The 20,521-nt window shown below is 46.7% G+C and overlaps 2 protein-coding genes across 2 annotated transcripts in view; both read left to right on the forward strand.

Moving 5' to 3' along the window:
• The window catches only part of Yipf1 (Yip1 domain family member 1), a 29,935-nt gene extending 27,445 nt beyond the window's left edge, over nt 1–2,490 (forward strand). The window contains exon 10 of the mRNA XM_021661271.2: nt 2,258–2,490. The gene's annotated coding sequence lies outside the window, so the exon portion shown is untranslated. The remainder of the gene's footprint in view (nt 1–2,257) is intronic.
• A 6,458-nt stretch (nt 2,491–8,948) lies between these two features.
• Ndc1 (NDC1 transmembrane nucleoporin) overlaps nt 8,949–20,521 on the forward strand; it is a 48,285-nt gene continuing 36,712 nt past the window's right edge. Inside the window, exons 1-5 of the mRNA XM_021661253.2 lie at nt 8,949–9,275; nt 10,150–10,270; nt 13,212–13,313; nt 15,875–16,049; nt 16,772–16,910. Coding sequence (XP_021516928.1) covers nt 9,219–9,275; nt 10,150–10,270; nt 13,212–13,313; nt 15,875–16,049; nt 16,772–16,910 — 594 coding nt within the window. The 5' untranslated portion in view covers nt 8,949–9,218. The remainder of the gene's footprint in view (nt 9,276–10,149; nt 10,271–13,211; nt 13,314–15,874; nt 16,050–16,771; nt 16,911–20,521) is intronic.

The following is a 20,521-nucleotide window of genomic DNA, read 5'->3' on the forward strand; positions in this document are numbered from 1 at the left end:
GGGTGTTTAGAACTCTTCCTGCCACGTGCCTTTCTCTCCTGGGGTGCTGTCGCTAGCCCTTCTTTCCAAGCTCTCCTGCAGGTCCCCAGTGAGGTGCCTCAACTTCGCTGCATCCCAAACTAAAGAAGTTCTCCAGTATGCTAGGTGCCCAGCGTGCTTCCTGCTGTGGCAAATGGCATCTCCACTCACACTGGCCTCTCCTTATTGTTCCCCCTCACAGTCATTCACGGTTGTGGTTAATTAATGAAGGCAATGTGAGTTTGTCCTGCTCCTCCATCTGCTAGGCTAGCTCTCCCGAGAGTTGAGACCATATATATCTTATCCACCACTACGCCTGTGCTCTGGGACAGGACCCAGCATAGGGATCTTCATCGAGATTAAGAAATCCATCCACAGAAGCCAGGCATGGTGGCACACAATTTTAATCCCAGCACTCGGGAGACAGAGGCAGGCAGATCTCTGTGAGTTCGAAGCCAGCCTGGTCTACAGGATGAGTTTCAGGACAGCCAGGGCTGCACAGAGAAACCCCGTCTCTCGGTGGGGTGGGGAGGGGCACGACCAGCAACAACAAAATCAGACAAAACAAAAATCCATACCGCAGGCCTGGGGTTCCCTCTCCAGTGTCAGCAAAGCAAAACAAAAATTACCACCTCGTCACCAGGCTTGCTGGAGCAGGCTGTGATCCCAGGTGGTGGAGTAGGAGGGATACAAGTTCAAAGACAGCCTGGGCAACTTTGTGAGGAACTGAGCGCTTGTCTTTCCTGGCGTCCTGACTGCGGCTGCAATGTAGCAGCCACCTCTTCTTTCTGCCACTGTGCCTTCCCTGCCATGATGGACTGTATGCCCCGGAACTGAAAGTCAGCAAAAACCATGCCTCCCTTCGGTACATCTGTTACAGCAGCTATACAGATAACAGCCAGCCAGGCTGCAACCTAACAGCAGTGTCCATCCCCCCGCCTCACCCTCCTCACCTTATCACGGGGCAAGCGCAATCCCAGTCTATCTCACACATACCCACTTTTGAAAAGCCAGACTCCCTGGTTAGCCATGATCTGCCTCAAGCTTTGTGTCCTTCCTCGTGCCCTTGCGTTTAACCTCTTGTTCTAACTACCACAGCTTTCCAGGCTGGTTACGTTATGTGTCTCTAGGGAGAGATGAGTAAATGTCCACTCACTCTAGACAGGGCACCAACGACAGATCCAAGGGACAACACTGCCAAAGTGTGGCTTGGTGAACTGCCATGTTTGTTGGGTTTGCTTATAGAAGTGTGGGTGAGGGGTTTCTTACAGGACACAGACACAGCTGCATCACCAAAACCATTACCAAAAATCCTCCCCAGAGTAGGTATTAGCTGAAAACGGCCAGACACCTGAAGCTCACATACAACATGGTAGACAGCAGGCTCGAAAGTGTCTCTCCAAGGCAGCTTAGCTGGTCTGAGGGCTTTTCTCCACAGTCCCAAGTCCTTATATAAACTTGAGAAGGGAGGGGCTAGTGAGTCTGGTCAGTTTCAGGAATTTCCTGACGCTTTTGAGTTGTGTGCTTGTATCTTCATGGTGCTTCCCTGCAGGATGGAATGTTTCATTCTCCATTTAGACCATCCCCAGTCTAAGGAGCTTCCCTCCAACAAGTTCCCAGATATTTTTCTTTGTGTCTGTGTGTGTGTGTATGTTCACATGTATGTGGGGGGGGAGTGTATACACATGCATACACATTCGAAGGCCAGGGGCCGAAATCAGGTGTCTTCTGTCATTTTTTTCTATTTACTGAGGCCAGGTGTCGGAGCTCACTGATTGGGCTCGTTCACCTCGCCAGCTTGCCCTGGGGATCCCGTCTCTTTCTACTGAGCTCCGGGATTACAGATGGGGCCATCACATCCACGTGGCTTTTCTGTAGGCTCCGGAGAGCTCTCCAGTCCTCACAGTTGTGCAGCAGGTGCTTCACCCCTGGGCCGTCTCCTTGGCCCTAGTCTCAGCTCTCATACAGTGGGGCCACAAGGAAGTGGGTGGAAGAGGAGTGAACAGATCTTGGGGTTCCAGGTCGGAGAAGGTCAACTGGGTTCCCGGGAAAGTAGAGGAAGCACTTAAGCATTGCCATATCCTTCCAGCCACCATCTCTTCACTGAGCACAGAACTCAGGGTGCAAGTTAGGATCTGTGGGTTTGGGGGTGGCAACCCCTGGTACTGAAGCTGAAGAGCCTTTCTGCCGCTTAGTTCCGGGGATCTTTATCTCGAACCTCGCCTTTTGTTTTTTTCAGCCTCTCACTTCTGCGGGTGCGTGGCTCTTCCGGACACAGCATCCACCACCCTGAAAAGCAGGATGGCCCACGTCAGCAGGGGACTGATTGTCGTCACCTTGAAGCCTCGTCACCTGCTCAGCAAGACTTAAGTGTTGGTCTGGGGGTGTCAGTCACATGAAAAAACACTTGCTTAGCATATGTGAGGCCCTGAAAGTCCATCCCTGAAAATAAAAAAGTGACGTTCGGTGTGAGTCTTTTCAGCTCTTCTTTCCTAGGCAATGATTGTCACTGTGGCTAAAACTGGGAGTGAAAGGTGAGGGTGGGGCAGGCAAGGGGAGGGCTTAGGTGAGGAGCACTTACTCGAGGAGTTGTGGGCTAGCCTGGGCAACATGGGAAAACCTGGACACCCAGTCCCTTCTCACACCTCATACCCGGGGAAATCATCACAGAAGTCAACATTTAGACACAATCTAGTGAGATGAATGGATTTTTGTTTTGCCGTATATTTTTGAGAAAGCACCTTGCTGTGTAGCCCAGGCTAGCCTTAAATCTGTGATCTTCGTGCTTCAGCCTTCCAGGTACTGTGGTTACTGGTGAGTGTCACGTGCCCAATTGAAAGCAGGGGGTCGGACAGTAGAATCTAGCTTAAGCAGTGTCATAAAAGGGATTTGATAGAGTCCCCACGGGTGGAGTCATAACAACAAAAAGCATCGTATTTGGGGGACTGGGAGGGGCCTGCAAGCATGGAAGTCTCAGTTTCTTTAAAGCTGGGAGTGGTAGCTCACAGCTTTAATCCTAGCACTTGGGAGGCAGAGGCAGGCGGCTCCCTGTGAGTTTGAGGACAGCCTGGTCTACAAAGGGAGTCCAGACAGTCAAGGCTACACAGAGAAACCCCGCCTGGGGAAAAAAAAAAACACAACAAAAAACAAAAACAAAAAAAGTTTTAAATTTTCTGTGAGTCTTGGGTACATGTATGTCTGTACACCATGTGTGTGCCTGGTGCCTTCAGAGGTCAGAAGAGGGTATCAGAGCCCTTGGAACTGGAGTTATGAAACAGTTGTGAGCTGCCATGTGGATTCTGGGAATTGAACCCAGGTTCTCTGGAAGAGCAGTCCAGGCTCTTAACTATCAGGCATCTCTCCAGCCCCTGGTTTCAGCTCCGTAGACCCCTGTCCTAGTTCAGCGCCTAAGAACAAGATGCAAGCTGAACACATGCTAGTGTCTGGTTCTTCCAGGGGCCCTGGTTGGAGACCCATGAGGACAGGGTAGCTAAAGATGAAGCCCGCGAGCCAGACAGAAGCATCTAGCACCACGCCTGGCCCTGGTCTTTGCTTAGTGAATGCTGCTGGATTAAATGAACAAGGGGATGCATGAAACAAGTTCTTCTGAGAACTCCAGAAGCCTTGACCTGGACCAGCAGGTTGTTCTTCCGTGACAGGTTCCGGAGAGGGAGGACTAGGGAATCAAGACAGTGAAAGAGATAGGAAAGTTTGGGATCCAGAGGTCTTGCATAAGCTATGTGTTATGCAAAGCAAGTTTAGTATACCATTTGCAAGGTCGGGGAGGGGCAGGGCAGAGTCTGCAGAAAGCAGAGAGATGAAGTCAGTGGGTAGCTAGCCAAGCCACATTTCACCACAGACGGAGCACATGGCAGCCTTGGGACTGATAACTCTAGTCTCTTCAGGGGAGATAGCCAGGTTCCCAGGCAAAATCTTATTTCCTTCAAGGCCCTGACCCCAGTCCCAGACTGGAGTTTGCCGAATGTGTCTCTGGGCAAGGAAGCTGATCTTGTTCTGTCTGTGCTTTCATCCAGGGGCTCTGAGAAAAGCTTTAGAATCAGCCTGGATCCCATCAGACTGTCGTGAATTTGTTAGCATTGTTTTAGAGGGCGCTGTATCATTTTAGGGCATCCTCCGATTCCAGAGTACTGGTATTCCAGAATACCAGTGCTGTATTTCTTGTTCATGTTCATCATGAGCTGGTGAGGAGATGGTTCATTCAATCACCTTCTGGGCAGGGGGAGACTACTGGTTCTAAAGTCTTGCTGCTGGTCACTGTGCCAGAGGAAAAGATCTCTGGGGCATCTCACAGTGTCGATGAAATCTGCCAGCCATAAATGACACGTGGCACTCAGGCTCAGGAGATCTCAAGCTGATCCATTATGTGAATGGTGGATGACTGGGCTCAGGGCTGTTTGAGTACGCTGCTGTCCTGTTTACAGCTGCGGGAACACACTGAGGCTGAGGCCTTGGTCAAGCTACCCTGCTTTTTATGCGGCTCTGGGATTTCCCCCGGCATTTGCTTCACTCTGAAACCTTTCTCTGCGGCCTTGTACCCTCTTGAGGGTCCAGACTGAATTGGCGCAGCCTCTTCCTCATGTTCCTGTAGATGAGATGCCGCTAGGTGTGCCCTTCACCTGTGGTTCTCATGTGGCCCATCTGTGTCATAGGCAAAACCTTCCTTTGTAGAAAACCTATGCAGTGTTGAAAGGGGTGAAAAATCTACGTGTGCGGCCTGGATGACATGCTGTGCTTGTTTTAGCTAGGGTTTCCCCGTGGTTTTCCTCTCTTCCTTGGTTTTCCACATGAGTTCTGGCCCCCATGAAGCAGGCAACAGAGAGCCCTGTCACCTAGCCACAAGGAGTACAGCAACCTGGCCACAAGGAAGAGGGAGGAGCCTGAGCTTGCCTATCAATGGACTGAACTGTTTGAATTCTTTGCCGAGGCCGGGGATTGGGTCTTTGGAACAATGGCTTTCACCCAGAAACATGGGCTCCCTAGGCCACAACCACACAGGGAAATATCACCCTTGTGCTTCAAATTCCTCTTCTTGCTCAACTTTACTAAATGTGCAAGAGATGCTGGATAGCCAAGGAGCTTTCTTTCAAAGTGAAGTCTCTTATTTTCCTATTGCAGAGGCTAATTTCATTCTGTTAAGAGCTCGTAGCCTAGTCTGGGCTAGAGAGATGGTTCAGCAGTTAACAGAACTGTCTGCTCTTCCAGAGGATCCGGGACCCACATGACAGCTCGCAACTGACTGTAACTCTAGTTCTAGGGGGTCTGACACCCTTATTCAGAAATATTTGCAGGCAAAACACCAATGCACATAAAAAATAGGTAGGTAGGTATGTCGGTGGATTGATGGATGGATGGATAGATAGATAGATAGATGGAGGATGCTAGTTGCCTTCTCTCTGGGAAGGACTGAGTCTGAAGTTAAGCAGAGGTCAGCAGAATGAAGGGTTATCTGCTTCCCTGTTATAAGCCCTTATATTTTACAAGTTATAAAATACAAAAATCTATACAATTGAAGAATTTGAAATGAATGATTTAGGACATTTTTAAAACTTTAAAAATATTAGAGTTAATATTAGAGAAAAGTCCCACATTTGTGTGTGTCCTTGGGTGGCTTATGAGGAGGGTCCAGGATTTTCAGGAGCTTCCGTTATTCAGAGGCTAGCTCTTCTTTTCCTAACTTCTCTTTTAGTTCACTTTTATTTGTTTTTATTATATTCTTCTCTTAGTCACTTAGAATATTCATTTTTATGTAGATGAGTGTTTTTTTCCCCCCGCAAGTGTCCCCCCCCCCCGCAAGTGTATCTGTGCCTTGTGTGTCCAGTGCCCTTGGAGGCCAGAAGAGGGCGCTGGATCCCCTGGCATTACAGCCAGTTATGAACCACCTGGGGATCAAACCCTGGTCCTCTGGATGAGCAGCTCTAAACCACTGAGCCATGTCTCCGGCCTCGCTTAGTCATTTTGTCTTCTGTTTATTTTTTCCACTAGTCACTTACATTTTTGGTTGTCAGCCCAGCCTTTAATGGCTGAGCCATCTCTCCAGCCTTCTATTATAACTAGTCTAGAGGCAGAGACCTCAGAGTTTCACATTTGAAGTCACTACTGGTTCTGTCACAAGCAGTCTGATCCACGGATGGGGTAATCCAGGGATGGATTCATAATTTAATGGCAGTGCAGGAAGTCGGTGGAAAGTACGAGGAGAGCTGGTTAAGGAAAGCGGGGCTCTGAAGGTATTCACTGGCGGTGTGTCTTGTTCCCACCCCCTCTTTCTGCTTCCCAGCCTCCTGGGAGTGAGCGGTTTTCTTCCCACATGACCCCCAACCCCCGCCACGCTCTATTTCACCAAGCCAGAAAGCATGGAGTCAGCTGACCTCGGACCAAGGCTTCCGAAACCAGGCATCAAAACGGACGCTCTCTCCCTTAAATATTTTTCTGATTCATAGTAAATTGACTCCTTAAAAGTTTTTTTTTTTTTTTTTCCTTGACTGGAAGAAAGGGTTCTTCCTGGTACAGACCTATCAACCAAATACAGTCCCGTTTGTTTTTGTTGTTGTTGTTGCTGTTGTTTTTTGGTGTTTCAGGTGTGATTGGTATTAATGTAATTTTGAAAGTTTAATAGGATACCTTAAGGAAGCCAAGAACCGATTGTTAGCAAAGAGTACTGAGCGTCTCGTGTTTACCTCAGTAGCCTGTGAGTTTCTTCGGCGTCAGCTGGACCCTGTGTCTACCTCTCTGCCTTTCTAGGGTATTGAGTGTTGGCATGGCATGCAGCTGAGTGTGAAAAAGGGGTTAACGCTCACCTGGGGAGGCCTGAGGTCAGCTTTGTGTGCCGTTCCTCAGGCTCCAGGCCCGCTTGCTTCACTGGCTCAGAGCAGGCTTGGCTCACTGGCCCAGAGGGCTCCCAATCCCCACCTTGCCAGCACAGGGGTTCTAAGTTCCCACCACCATGCTCAGCATTTCTGCCTGGGGTCCGGGCACTCAGAGTAGGCCCTGCTGACGGGGCTACCTCCTCGTCTGTGGGAAACTTCTCGTTGGAGACAGCTGCTTCACATATTCCAAACTAGTCTCAAACCCACTGGCTGAGGGTGACTTTGAACTTTATATCCTCCTGCCTCAATTTCTTTTCTTGAGTGCCGGGATTACAGGCATGTGCCACTGTGCCATGTTTTTTTGTTTTTTTTTTTGTTTTTTGTTTGTTTGTTGTTGTTTTTTTTTTTTTTTTTGTGGGGAGGAGGGTGTGCTGTAGATCAAACCTAGGGCTTGGTGAGCATGAGGAAAGCATTCTGCTCACTCAGCCGCACTCCAGTCTTTAATGCTTGTCTTTTTATAGCATGGTATTTACATCCTCACCCCATCAACAGGATGCTGTTTTGTTTTTTTTTATTATTCTTATTTTACGCTTGAAGGACTAGCGGCTCAAAGGGGATCAAAAGTGCTACACTTAACAAGTGTAAGAGCTGAAGCGAAAGACAAAACACATTTTTTGTAAATTTTTTTTTATTAATTAAATTTTTGTCTCGGTCACGGGTCCTTCCCTCCTCTCCTCCCAGTGCCACCCTCCCTCCCGAAACCTCCCTTCCCCTATTTCCTCAGAATCGGGGAGGCCCCCCCCCAAGACCCCAGCTCATCTATTCACATGAGGACTGAGTTTGTCTTCCTCCCTTGTGGCCCACATGAAGCCTAAGATGCCCATCGGGGATTTGTAGGTCGAGGACCTAGGTCCAGACCATGCATTGTCCTTGGTTGGTGCTTCAGACTCCATAGGCCCCTCTGGGCCCTGGTTGATGGGCTCTGATGGTCCTTGTTCCCGCTCTTCCACCATTACCTCTGTCTATTCTATTTCCCCTTCTGATTGAGCTTTATGAGTCCTCCCTAGGGTCCTCCTTGTTACTTATCTTTGTGGGGTCTGTACTTGTAGTGTGTCTATCCTGTGCTATATGGCTAAAATCCACTTATAAGTGAGTACATACCATGTGTGTCTTTCCTGGTCTGGGTTACCTCATTCAGGATGAGCTTTTCTAGTTCCATCCATTTGCCTGCAAATTTCTTGATTTCTTTGTTTTTAATGCTGAGTAGTATTCCGTTGTGTAAATGTGCCACAGTTTCTTTATCCATTCTTTGGTTGTGAGACATTTAGGTTGTTTCCAGTTTCTGGCTATTTTTCAAATAAAGCCGCCATGAACATGGTTGAGCAAATGTCCTTGCTGAATGGTGGAGCATCTTTTGGGTGTATACCCAGGAGTGGTATAGCTGGTATGGCTATTCCCAGTTTTCTGAGAAAGCACCAGACTGATTTCCAAAGTGGTTATACAAGCTTGCACTCCCACCAGCAATGGAGGAGGGCTCCCCTTTCCCCACATCCTCGCCAGCATGAAACCACACTTTTTTTAAAGCAACAAAACACCCATTTATTAAAAAAGGGTTTTAGTGAAGTTACTGAGTATTAAGATGAGGCCTGTGATTTCACTTTTAGAAACATGGCATTCTGAAAAAAAAAAAAAGAGTAGAAAATCACATTTTCAGTTCTGACTGTATAACATCCTTCCTCGCGCATTTCCAGTGGCTATTACAGCTTTATTAAAAAAAGGAGAAGACAGAAAGGAAGAAAAGAGGAAAGGAAAAGAAAGGAGGGGCTGGACAGAGGGCTCACTCTTACGAGTACTGCCTGCTCTTCCACAGGACCCAGGTTCAACTCCCAGTACCCACATGGCAGCTCACAACTGTCTTGTAACTTCAGTTCCAGGGACCTGACACCCCAGCATGCTTCACGTTACAGCTCCTGCACCGCGAGCCTGTATTTTGGTACTCCAAGTTCCAGAATGCAACGCTCCTCCTCCCCTTGGTTCGCAGAGGTCGTCGAGACTACAGTTCCCAGCATGCAGCACCACCGCCCTTTGCTTTTGACGCCCCAATGGACTCTGCTTCGGAAGGACTTTTTGGACTCCGGAGGACCGTTTTTAGAGTCACAGCCGTCCTGGGGGCATGTGGCTACGGGGCAGTTCTGGCCAGTTGAGGCTGTTCAGGCGAGGCTGGAGGGAGATGGTCTGGCGGCTGTGCAGGACCCTGCTCAGGCAGCGTTCCGGGCAGCCCCAGCGGGGTCCTCCCGGGGCCTCCCTGCCTTTGAACAGTGGTGGCGGGCGGGCACTTCGTCCCCTGCACGCTGGAGAGCGGGGGCCGCCATCCCCATGGCCACGGCTGCGAGCGGGCCCTGTGCCGGCGGGTCTCAGAACATCCTTTGGCGCGTGAGTTAGCACGCTGCGGCGCTCGCTGCCTCTCTGGCTGGGCGGCCAGGCTCTGGCCGTGCGTGCATGCGCGCCTGGCTGGAAGGGGCCTGTTTCGGGGCGGTTTTGGTTATAGCCCGGGGTGTTGGGTCCAGAGGTGTGGGGGCGTCCTTCGTGGAAGTTAAGTTTGGGCTGTTGAGCTGGAGTCCCAAGTGGAAGTTGGCCAGCGTGGGTGGGATGTAGCGCAAAATGTTAGCGCTTCTTCGAGCTGCTGCGTAACAAGTGGCTTGGCTTGATTCCTTGGGATAGGAAATGGGAAGGGGTGCCCCGTGTTGAATGTGGTGTGGCCTTAGCAGACGCTGGGGTTGAGGAGGCTCTAACAGGAGCATCTATTCCTGGTTTATGTAACACTGCTCCTGCGTCCAGTCTTTTAGGCACAAAGAGTGAAAGAAGGTTCTTTTTTCGGATACTGTCTCTACCTGGATGTACTGTAATTTAGCCTAGGCTAAAAAACATTTTGGCCTGTTACTACCTGTATCACCAATCACACTTAAGTCCTGTAGCGTTTGTTCCCTTTTTTTATTTTATCTTTTTTCTGTGTATGTGTTCACGTATGTCCGACTGTCCGTGTGCACACACCCCCGACCTTAGATACACTTGATTTTACACTTGACTCGGAAGCCAGTGCCAGCAGCATCCGTTTCCTGACAATAACACAGTTCAGTAGTGGTTTGGGATATAACAGATAGTGGCAACCGTTGGGTCTGAATGGGCATGGACATGATTTGGATACATTTAGTAATGGTTAGTGTTAGTGACCTACACGAAGGAGCGGATTTGGATGGCTAAATTAGCGTAACTGACTTCATGATTGAGGAGTTGTGTTTAATTTTAGGTTTTGGGTTGGAGGGTAGTTGCAAGCATCGTTTGGTCAGTGTCGCTTCTGCCCGTCTGCACCACAGCCTTTATAACCTTCAGCAGCATCGACTTACTCCACCCTGTACAGTGGCTGTCAGGTAAGTCTATACTGTCTGTACTGACACATCACAGCATTTGCTTTGAGGTCAGGTCAAGGCACTCCCCAAATAACACAAAATTCCCATTTTTATTATATAAAAGTAGCGAGTGTGTCGGATTATGTATGATGGCAGAGCAGAAAGATCATTAGGAGACTGTCTAAGTAGCCAGGCGTGCTAGTGTGTACCTGTTGGCCCAGTGTCACTTGGGAGACAGGCTGGTCGATCAGAGTTCAAGGCCAGTCTGGGACATAGAGTGAGACCCTAGATACATAGTAAGAAAGAAAAAGGTAGCACACAAATAAAGGTTTGCACTTTTGTCTTTTCCTTTAATTCCTTTTTTTTTTTTTTTTCAATGTGTATAAATAGTTTCCCTGCATGTATGTATGTTCATCACCTGCATGCCTGGTGCCTATGGAGTCCTTGAAGCTAGGGTTGCAGGTGGTTGTGAGCCACCATGTGGGTTCTGGGAATTGAACCCAGGTCCTCTGGAAGAGCAGCAAGTGCTCCTAACTGCTGAGCCATCTCTCCAGCCCCATTTTTTTTTTTAATATTTCTTTTTGGCAGATTTATTGATTTTTAACTTTTTCTTTAAAAGTTAGAGGACTCTTTCTTGAAGAATACTGTCATTGTCACCCATTTAAAATTGTAGATAGAAACTGTGATCTATATTCTTTTTTTATTACAGTTTATTCACTTTGTATCCCAGCTGTAATCCCACCCTCATCCTCTCCCAATCCCTCCTTCCTTCCTTCCCTCCCTCCCTTATCTCTTCTCATGCCCCTTCCCCAGTGACTTATATTCTTAAGAAAAGAAAAAAAAAGTCTAAGCTAGCTGGTTACAGTGCCACATTCCTGTAACCCAAGTCTTGGGAGACTGTAGCAGGAGGCTCTGGAGTCCCAGGCCAGCCTGGGATACATACGGAGAAACTATTTCAGAAACAATAAGCAAGAGCTATAGAAATACTTAAAGAGGACTTCATTCTTGTGTTGTAGCCAACAGAGATAAGAGAGGCCACAAATAAAGAATGCCAGGGAAGATTTGATGCAGAGTCTGCTGAGGAAGGAATGATGGAAGCAGGCTGAAGTGTTTGTTGGCATCTTTGGATGTGAAATAAAGTGATGTTCAGGAGCTGGAAAGATGGCCACGTGGGTAAAGTGTGCCCTGCTCAAGCATGAGGACCTGAATTTAGGGCCCCAGCACACGCACCATGACCCCAGCTTAACGGGAGCACTTATCCACAGCTAGCCTAGCCAGCTTGTGAGCTCTAGGTTCAGCAGGAGATCTTTGCTCAAAAAGAAGATGGAGAGCGACTGAGGAGGAGACCCAGCGACAACCTTCCCCAGTGTGCACATGAGCAAGCCCACCCACACACACGTAATTAAAATCAGCGAACCCTAGCTCTTGTCTTCTGCCAGTGGTCGCCATTGCTGTGTACCAGGCCCCAAGTACCATTGAACGAGGGGCGTTGTGTCTGCCTTGTAAATGTAACACAACGTTCAGCAGGTTAAACTGATCTGTTCAGCACCCACCTATTAAGTAACTGAAACCTCTGCCTTCAGATTTAGTTTTTCCATAGTATCTCAATAATAGATTGTTTTCAAAGAAATTAAAAAGGCATAGATTTTGTTAGAATAGGTTTTGAAATCTTGAAAGTATTCCCTAAGATTAAAAAACACAAATTATGGGCTGGAGAGATGGCTCAGAGGTTAAGAACACTGGCTGTTCTTTCAAAGGTCCTGCGTTCAATTCCCAGCAACCACATGGTTTTCATAGCCATCTAGAATGAGATCTGGTGCCTTCTTCTGGCATGTAGGCAGAATACTGTATAAATAATAAATCTTTAAAGGAGGAAAAAAAAAAACCCACAAATTACTTTTGGAAAATTCTTTTCTCAACAATATCTTCCTTTATAAAAAAGTGTTAGTTATCAAGGAGCTAGAATTTTTTATTGTTTGGCCTCTGGAAATATTGCTGCTAAGCAGCGAGTCATGTCTTGCTGACATGTGTCGGTCTTTGCTAAGTCACACAGGACTGGTGAGGTTTACCAGTAAGCCAGAGCAGAGATGGCAGAGGCCTAATTTCGGAGGCTTGGGAAATGTGTGATTTTGGCCCTGAATTCTACTTTGAAAAAGAATTGTTTCCATTATGAAGTGAGTCTATTCCCGCAAATATGTCCCTGTGTTTCTTTTGTTCGTATTTTTAGAGAGTAACGTGTCCATAGTTTAAACTCGGAAGCATGTTGGTTGTTGAGTTAGCCCGAAATGTGAGTATTTTAGTTCTCACAGAAACATCATTGGTTTTTGTTATTTAGACCAGCCCTTTAGATGACTTAGAAATTATGCTGTTTCCATGTTGCTTTGACTTCAGGTATAGGCACTAACTGTACTTCCCAGGTAGAGTTTAAAAATACTGTTTATATTTGGAAAGAAGCTTGGTATGTTACTGTGGTAGCCTTCACATGATGACATGGTTGTGTGTGGTTGTGTTCTCTCTCTTACTAACACGTGTGTTATTTAAAGAAATTCTAACACCATTTTCCAGTACCCAGAACAAAGTCTGAAGGGCTCAGTTCGGGTTTCTCGTGTTGACATCCTACTGGACCTGCCAGCAGGACACAAATAAATGCTTGGGGAGAAAACAAGTTGAAATTGTAGCTGCAGAATCTGCTGTGATGGCTCAGTGTTTGGGTTAGGGTGTTTGCTGGGGACTCAACGGGGACCAGGGATGGATCCCAGCACTCACAGCAAACCAGCTGCCGCACAGAGGCCGGCTACTCCAGCTCTGCAGGATAGTGTGCTCTGTCCTGTGCTGTGTACTCAGGTACACATACAGCCACAGACACTGTACATGTGTTTCTAACTCTTGTTGTATTGCAGTGTGCTGAACACAACGCCTAAGACTACATGAACAACACTGATTCATTTCTCTTGTGTTTTAGATTCTTTCAATGACTTATATAGTTCTCAAGTCATCTTTTACCTCCTGCTGCTGTCAGTGGTAGTTATAATAATAAGTATTTTCAATGTGGAGTTCTATACAGGTAAGTTTCCTGAATTTGAAGCTTTTTGGAAGTTTGAGCATTGGGTGTGGTGGCACGTGCTTGTAATCCTAGCACTGAGGAGGGGTGAAAGAGGGTCACCATAAAGTCTTTGGCCATGTAGTGAGTTAGACAGTTAGCCCAGGTTAGATGGCAGACTGTCTCAAACAAAATAAAACAAAAATAATTCATTTTACGCAGGGCAGAATGCCAAAAACATGTGCGTAGCCATGTTTTGTTATTCTTTCAGTTGTACTTGCAATTATTCTGGTGTTTCTATTTTGAAGATACGTTTAGGCCTCTTAGGATAGACATGATGTGGGTCTGCTTACAGGAGCTGGGTATATGGAGAGGACAGGGTTGGGGGTGCGGGGTTGCGGGAGAAGGGCAGTGGCTGCTGGGTGAGGCCAGCTGGGAGGTGGTCGGGAGAGTGCTGGGGCTGCTTGCCAGCAGTGCGAATGTACTCTTGTCTCAGAATTATTCATTTAAAAAGGATTCAAATGGTAAATTTTATTTTATATTTTACCACAAAGAAAAAATAAACATATTTTTTTTTAATAGTTCACAACTAGTGTTAAAGCTGTGAGTCAGCAAATGAATTATGAAATAATTCCTGATAGGGTAGGGAACCAAATCTGAGTTGACCTCAAATTTGTAATATTCGTGCCTTAGCCTCCTAGATACTGGGATTGCAAGCATATGTTATTGGCTTTGTGAGTGCACGCCCCAAAATAACAAAGTCTGTGGCTTTATAATATTTAATTAAGAAAAATAGCTTTACCTTGGGAGAATCCTCGATTCCAGAGCATTTTTTCCCTTGGTTTATTCCTTTTTTGCCTTTTCAGATTCCTGAGTTTGTCACTTAAGTTTTTTTCTAATTATTTACTTACTCATTTATTTATATTGCTATAACATTTTTCCTTTTAGCTCTTTAGTATTAAAAAATTCTATATTAAAAAACAGTATGTAAAATTTTAAGTCTGACTGGATACTGTAATATGTAGTTTTTCTTTGCTTTCTGACTACTTTGTTGCCGGCCAGGTGTCTGTTTAAGTCCTGTTCAGACTCCTTGGCCTGTGGCCTGTTCATTCTCTCCTATGCTCCTGGGCTATCTTCTGTATGTATGTGTGCCAGGTGAGGGCGCTCAAGTTTGTATTATTTTTGTGACCAGGTTTCTCTGTGTATCCCTGGCTGTCTGAGAAGTCTCTGTGCAGCAGGCTGGCTTCAAGCAGAAATCTGCCTGCCTCTGTCTCCCGAGGGCTGGTATTATAGGCGCGCGCGAGTGTTTTCAGGGCCTCGCTGGCCACTTGGCTCATCGGAGTAAGCCTATGCATGTGTGCGCCATGCGTGGTGTGCTCCCAGCCTGCTCCTGAGGATCTGTGAGGTGTGCTTGTCCCCAGGGACTCAGGGCAGGTAGGAGCCAGTACAGAGGCACCTTCAGCCGAGCATGGCGGCTCCCCAGCGGCGCTGGCGGCTGGACCAGACTTTGAAGGAGGGGTTGTACTAAGCACAGAAGAGAAAGGATTCTCTAAAGAGAAACAAAGCTTGGAAGAATGCTGAGTGACATGGCAGGGTTTGCCACATTAGGAAGTCAGTCACAGGGTTGCTTCTGGGGGCATTTTGGTGGGGAGGATGAGGTGATGGCAGCTTCTTCCCTAAAATCCCAGGTATCTCAGCCCTTTCCCTTCACTCCTGGTTTTCGCCCACACAGCCATCTTTCTTTGGGGATCTATGTCAGGGAGCCTGTCTGTTTTCCGACAGAAATACCCTTGCTCCATTAACACAGTTCTTCCCCAGCTCACTTCCAGAGAGCTTTTTTGGATTGTTGGAGAGGTCCCAAAACTACCTATATAGGAGCTAGTATGGAAGCTCAGCGGGGTAAGGAGAACCAACTCTAACCTCCACACGTACCTCCTGCAAATAAATGATATACTGTAATGAAGATACCTATTGAGAGTTGGGTGTGTAATAACAAGTATTTATTTTAATATTCCTTATTTGGTTTTTATCTTAGTGGCTTATTTTCATGGATGGATTGTAGTGAGTTTCAAATGTTAAATAAAGGCAGTTTGGAGCTATCTTCTAAATTATTTTATGGCACTTAGAAAGATGTCAGAGTTGGCATTATATTAGCTTAGCTATTAGGGAATATCAATTTCAGTGGTTAGTGTATGAGTGTACATCTGTAATCAGGAGATAGAGGCAGGAGGATATTAGTTCGGATACATCTTCCACTATATAATTTGTTTGAGACCAGCCTGGGCAACCTAAGACCTTGTCTGTAACACAAATAAAAAAACAAAAACAAGAAAGATGAAAAGTTTTTGTCTCTTCTAGGCCCATCTCTAGATTCCCTAGCTTTTCTTGTATGTGTATCTCTTATTTTTTTTCTCTCTCTTTTTTTTTTTCTTGTCTTTTATCAAGAGTTTTAAAGTTAGAGTTGCTGGCTTAAGTTGTGGCTTTTACACTGATTGGGTGTTTGTTTGTGGTGAGAGGAGAGGTGTCGGCTCCCCCGGCTTCTGGCGCCACAGTCACGAAGCCCTGGTGCTGTGCTTTCTCTGCAGTTGTGCCCTCCATACCTGGCTCCCGACTGGCCCTGATAGGGCGGATCCTTCACCCCCAGCAGTTCATGCACTCACTCATACACGCCGCCATGGGAATGGCCGTGGCCTGGTGTGCGGCCGTCATCACCAAGGGCCAGTACGGGTTCCTTGTGGTTCCCTGTGCCAGATCTGAGAGGTAGAGTAAATCTTTGTTTTTAAAGTTTTGTTTTCTATCTAGGAATCCTGTTTACCTAACCAAGTCAGAGGAGATGCTTTCCAGAGTCTCACACAAGTCCCTGTTTCTGTGTATCTAGTGTTAGTGGTGTTTTAGGATTGAGGAAGTAAGCAAACTTTTAAAGACTTCTGAGTGGAAGGTGCTGTGTAGACACTTGGATTTCTGAGAGTGAGGCCTGGAGGCCTCTAAGCTGCTTGAGAATGACAATAGTAGGACATAGATGCAGGCAGATAGAGCAGGGAGTAGGAAACCAGGTCCACATGAGGGAGGTGTGGGCTCCCTGCTGTAGAGGCCAGTGCTGCTCAGATCTGGGGTCTTCCCAGGCGTCCAGATGCGCACTAGGAGAAACGCGAGCAGCCCAGGACTCCTGCACTTCCATTAGGTGCACGCAGGTTATCTTTGTTCTTGTTCAGATGAAGTCACCTTGCTTTGGAAGCAGCATGACCATTGCACACATTCTTACCTCAGATTTCCAAGGCAACAGAGCAATAGTCAGAGCCCGTGCGTCAGGGGAAAATGCTTTGTTAACCTTTTGCTCCTGTTTACCTTACGTGAGTCATTTTGTTAGAATTTGGGGCATTTCTTAAGTGACTAATGTGGAATTTTGCCTTCTGGCAAATAGTCTTAAAAAAATGATAATGTGTTTTTGCTTGTTGAATTAATAGCTTAACTTTCCCCCTCAGTTTAGACAACCCAGTTGCCCAAACCTGCTTGAATGAGTATCATCTGTTTTTCCTACTGGCTGGAGCTTTCATGGGCTATAGCTACAGTCTTCTGTACTTCATTAACAACATGAATTATCTTCCCTTTCCCATTATACAGGTAAGATACAATTTGAGTATTTCCTCAGCTATCATTTGATAATGTCTGTACCTATGGCCAACCTCCTCTGGTTACTTCAGGATTTGATCAGTAAAACCAAAATGGCTCTGTGGGTAATGTCACCTGACAGCCAAGCTGAGGTTCTGTGAAAGTGCAGGAGCACAGCTGTCCCTAATCCTAGTGCTCCTGGGACCTCCCAAAGCTCAGAGGTCATCTGGCCTGGGGGTGTGGGGTGGACAGACAGACTCTATCTTAAACGCATTGGAACAGCCAAGGCCAGCACACTGGGCTGTCCTCTCCCTCCCCAGTACTCACTCCTATTCAGACTCACTTCTCTCATACACGCACACGCGTGTGCAGGTTCCTCAGCACTGAAATCTTCAAAGTTTGGTTAGGAAGAAGACGTTTGTGAGACTTCAGTGTGTTTGGAGAGCTGTGGCCAGGCTTTCCTGCAGCCACTCGGGATGCTCCCCCTCTTTTCTTTCCTGGCCAGTGGCTACTTTTGCTGTGCCGCAGCAGGCCTGGAGGGGAGAATGGCACATTCATGTCAGGGGCTTAGGGGTGCGCAAGAGATTTGAAGAGCACATCAGCTATTGTCTCAGACCCTTTGCAGAACAAGCCGTAGGTGCGGAAGCAAAATTCTTTTCTCTGGTTTGAGTGTTGCAGTAAAAACTGCTCCTGTGTGTGTGTCTGTGTGTGTGTAATGCACACATGTGCACATGTGTGTGCTTGCTCACATGCCTGTGTTAAGGCAGGAGGTTGATGTCGACTCTTCCTCAGTTGCTTCTCACTTTAGCTTTTGAGACAAGACCTTTGAGACAAGGTCTTTTAGTTAATTTGGACTTCAGTAACTTGGCAAAGCCAGCTGCCGGTGAGCTCCAGAATCGTGTGTATCTGCCTGGGGCTGAGGGTGTAGGCACATGCTGCCGTTTCTGTCTGTTTGCATGGGTGGGCATCTGAGTGCAGGCTCTCCTGCATGGATGACAAACCCTTGACTGAGCATCTTCCCAGCTCACTCACCACCATTTTCACGACTCTGACAGGAAGCAGATAGATGCACAAACCTGGCAATCTTCATTCAGTCTCTGAATCCCACAGTGGATCAGCTTCACAAGGTACCCTCTAACCTCCAGATGTGCATTTTGACACACATAGGCATGAAGCAGTCACGTGTGGCAGTGCATGCCAGGGTTCTCCCTGCTTACCTTTCACATGCCCATTGCATTGGAAGAACAGAACTGGTGAGAACACACCGAGGCGATCGTGTCTCTCAGATCGTCTGATCCTCACCTCCTTCAGTTATGCTAGTGTGGAAAAGCTTCCTGCTTAGGAACTCGTTACAGATGTGAAGAGGCTGTGAAAGCAGGATGCATTCACACTACTCAGGGAGAAAAGCTCCACGTTGGAATACCCTGTTGTCCATGATCTTAAGTCCAGACACAACAGATTAGAACACGAGAAAAGAAGACACTCCTGAACATCTTGCTAGGTCTCTGGGTGAGGTCAGCCAGTGGCACAGTGACACAGGAACTATTCATTAACAGGACTGATAAGTGATTGCTTCTACCATATAATGTAAAAGTTTAGTTCTTATTTTTGTAATTTCTTTTGGTAAAATTTTAGATTACTGAATCTCAAAAGTTTATTCTAAGATTACAAATTTTCACTTTAGCTTTATAAAATTTTTTGTTGTTGTTTTATCAAGACAGGGTTTCTCTGTGTATCCTTGGCTGGTCTGGCCTCGAACTCACAGAGATCTGCCTGCCTCTGTAATCCTGAGTGCTAGGATTACAGCCATGTACATCTTTCTGCCTCAGCTTCCAAGTTCTAGTTACAGGCATGTGCTACCATGCCTAGCTCTAAAATCTTAAGATTTGGCTAGAATTTATATTGGGATGTGTCCTGTAGCGCCCACTGTGTGGCCATCTGCTGGGCGGTGGGCAGGACAGTGGAGTCGGGGAGACTGGGTGATGCTGCTGGAGATGATAGATCTGCGTGCCCAGAGCAGTCAGGTGTGTGTCTTTGTTTTTATTGTGGGGTAAGTCTGCCTCCCCGCAGGACTGGGGGGCAAGAGCACACATTGGCTTAGGCTTTTCAGGGGTCTAGGAGCATTGCTCACGCCCACTATGTGGTCTTGTAATGTACGTGTTAAGCTGGTGAATAAAGCAGGGGGAGTTGATAGGAAACAGCTGACGTGAGAAGACAGGCCCATTCCTTCTCACTGAAGAGTGATGGGTAGTCATTTGCTTATTTACGTGCCGTTATTTCATTTTCTGCCTTTGTTTTTGAGACAGGGTCTTACTATGTAGCTTGGCTGTCCTGGAACTCACTGTATATATCACGCTGGCCTTGAACTCATGGAGATCCGCCTACCTCTGCCTCCCAAGTGCTGGGATTAAAGGTATGTGCGGCCATGCCTGGCCTGTTGACTCATTTTTGAGATGCGATTTCGTTATGTACTCATGACCAGTGCTAGCTATGTAGGCCAGGCTGGAATTGTGGACATCTTCTTACCTCTAATTCCTGAGTGCTGAGGTTCAGGTACATACTACTACCTCCTTGGCATAGCCACTTTAACTTCATAGTCAAGCTCACTAGAAAAGAGACTTCACAGTTGTGTGTTATGCCATGGAGTATGTATGGAGTCAGGACAACTGTGGGAGTCAGTTCCTTCCTTCCACTGTGTGGGTTCCAGGGCTTGTCAGATTGTAGGATGTCAGATTTGGCAACAAGCCTCTACCTGCTAAGCCAGCTCACCAGTCTCCCTGTCTTGTGTTTTTTCACACAAGAGAACTAACCATTAGTATCATCATTGTTGTCATTATTCTAAGTGCAGGCTGTCAGCTTCCTAAGAATATGATGGCGTGTTTGTTGGCAAATACTCAAATATTACCATAAACTGAGAGTCCCCTGTGACCTCCCTGGTCAGTCTTAGTCTTTGTCCCAGGGAACCACCGTTCCCAGCTTATTATATATTCCCAGACTTTTTACTGTAGTTCATGTTTACACGTGTGACCTATAATATCAATGTATGTATGTGTCTAAAATGTTTTATGGATAGGACTTACATAAATAGCTTCATATTGTATATATTTTTTACTAAGTATTTTAGTGAAAAATCAGATCAGCCCACTAGTTTGCTTTAAACTGTTAAAAATGTTCGTGTCAGATTCCTTTTTATTTTATTTGTGTGTGTTTTTTTTTGTTTTTTTTTTTACTATGACTGTGACCACTACTACTATTATTTTAGACAGGACCTCCCTATTTCCCTGGATGGCCTGCAGCTCACTGTGGAGAGCAGGCTGCCCTCAGACTCACAGAGATATGTCTATTTCTGCTTCCTGAGTGTTGGGATTGAAGGGGCGCACCGCTGTGCTCTGCCTGGCTTCTTTTTTTTTTTTTTTTTTTTTCTTTAAGGCTGAATTTAATTCTGTGTCTGTGTGCCAGGGAAAAGATTCTTAATGCTGGTCCTGTAGAGGTGGAGTGGAGTGTCTGGCATGTTGGCGGTGGATATTTTAAGTAGCCAAGGCCCTCCAAAATTTAATTGAAAATCATTTAAACTCAGAGCAAGTGGAGATAAGGTGGGTGCTCTGCACCTTGGCAGTAAAGAG

Source organism: Meriones unguiculatus, chromosome 12 (assembly GCF_030254825.1).
Source record: "Meriones unguiculatus strain TT.TT164.6M chromosome 12, Bangor_MerUng_6.1, whole genome shotgun sequence".
Lineage (NCBI taxonomy): Eukaryota > Metazoa > Chordata > Mammalia > Rodentia > Muridae > Meriones > Meriones unguiculatus.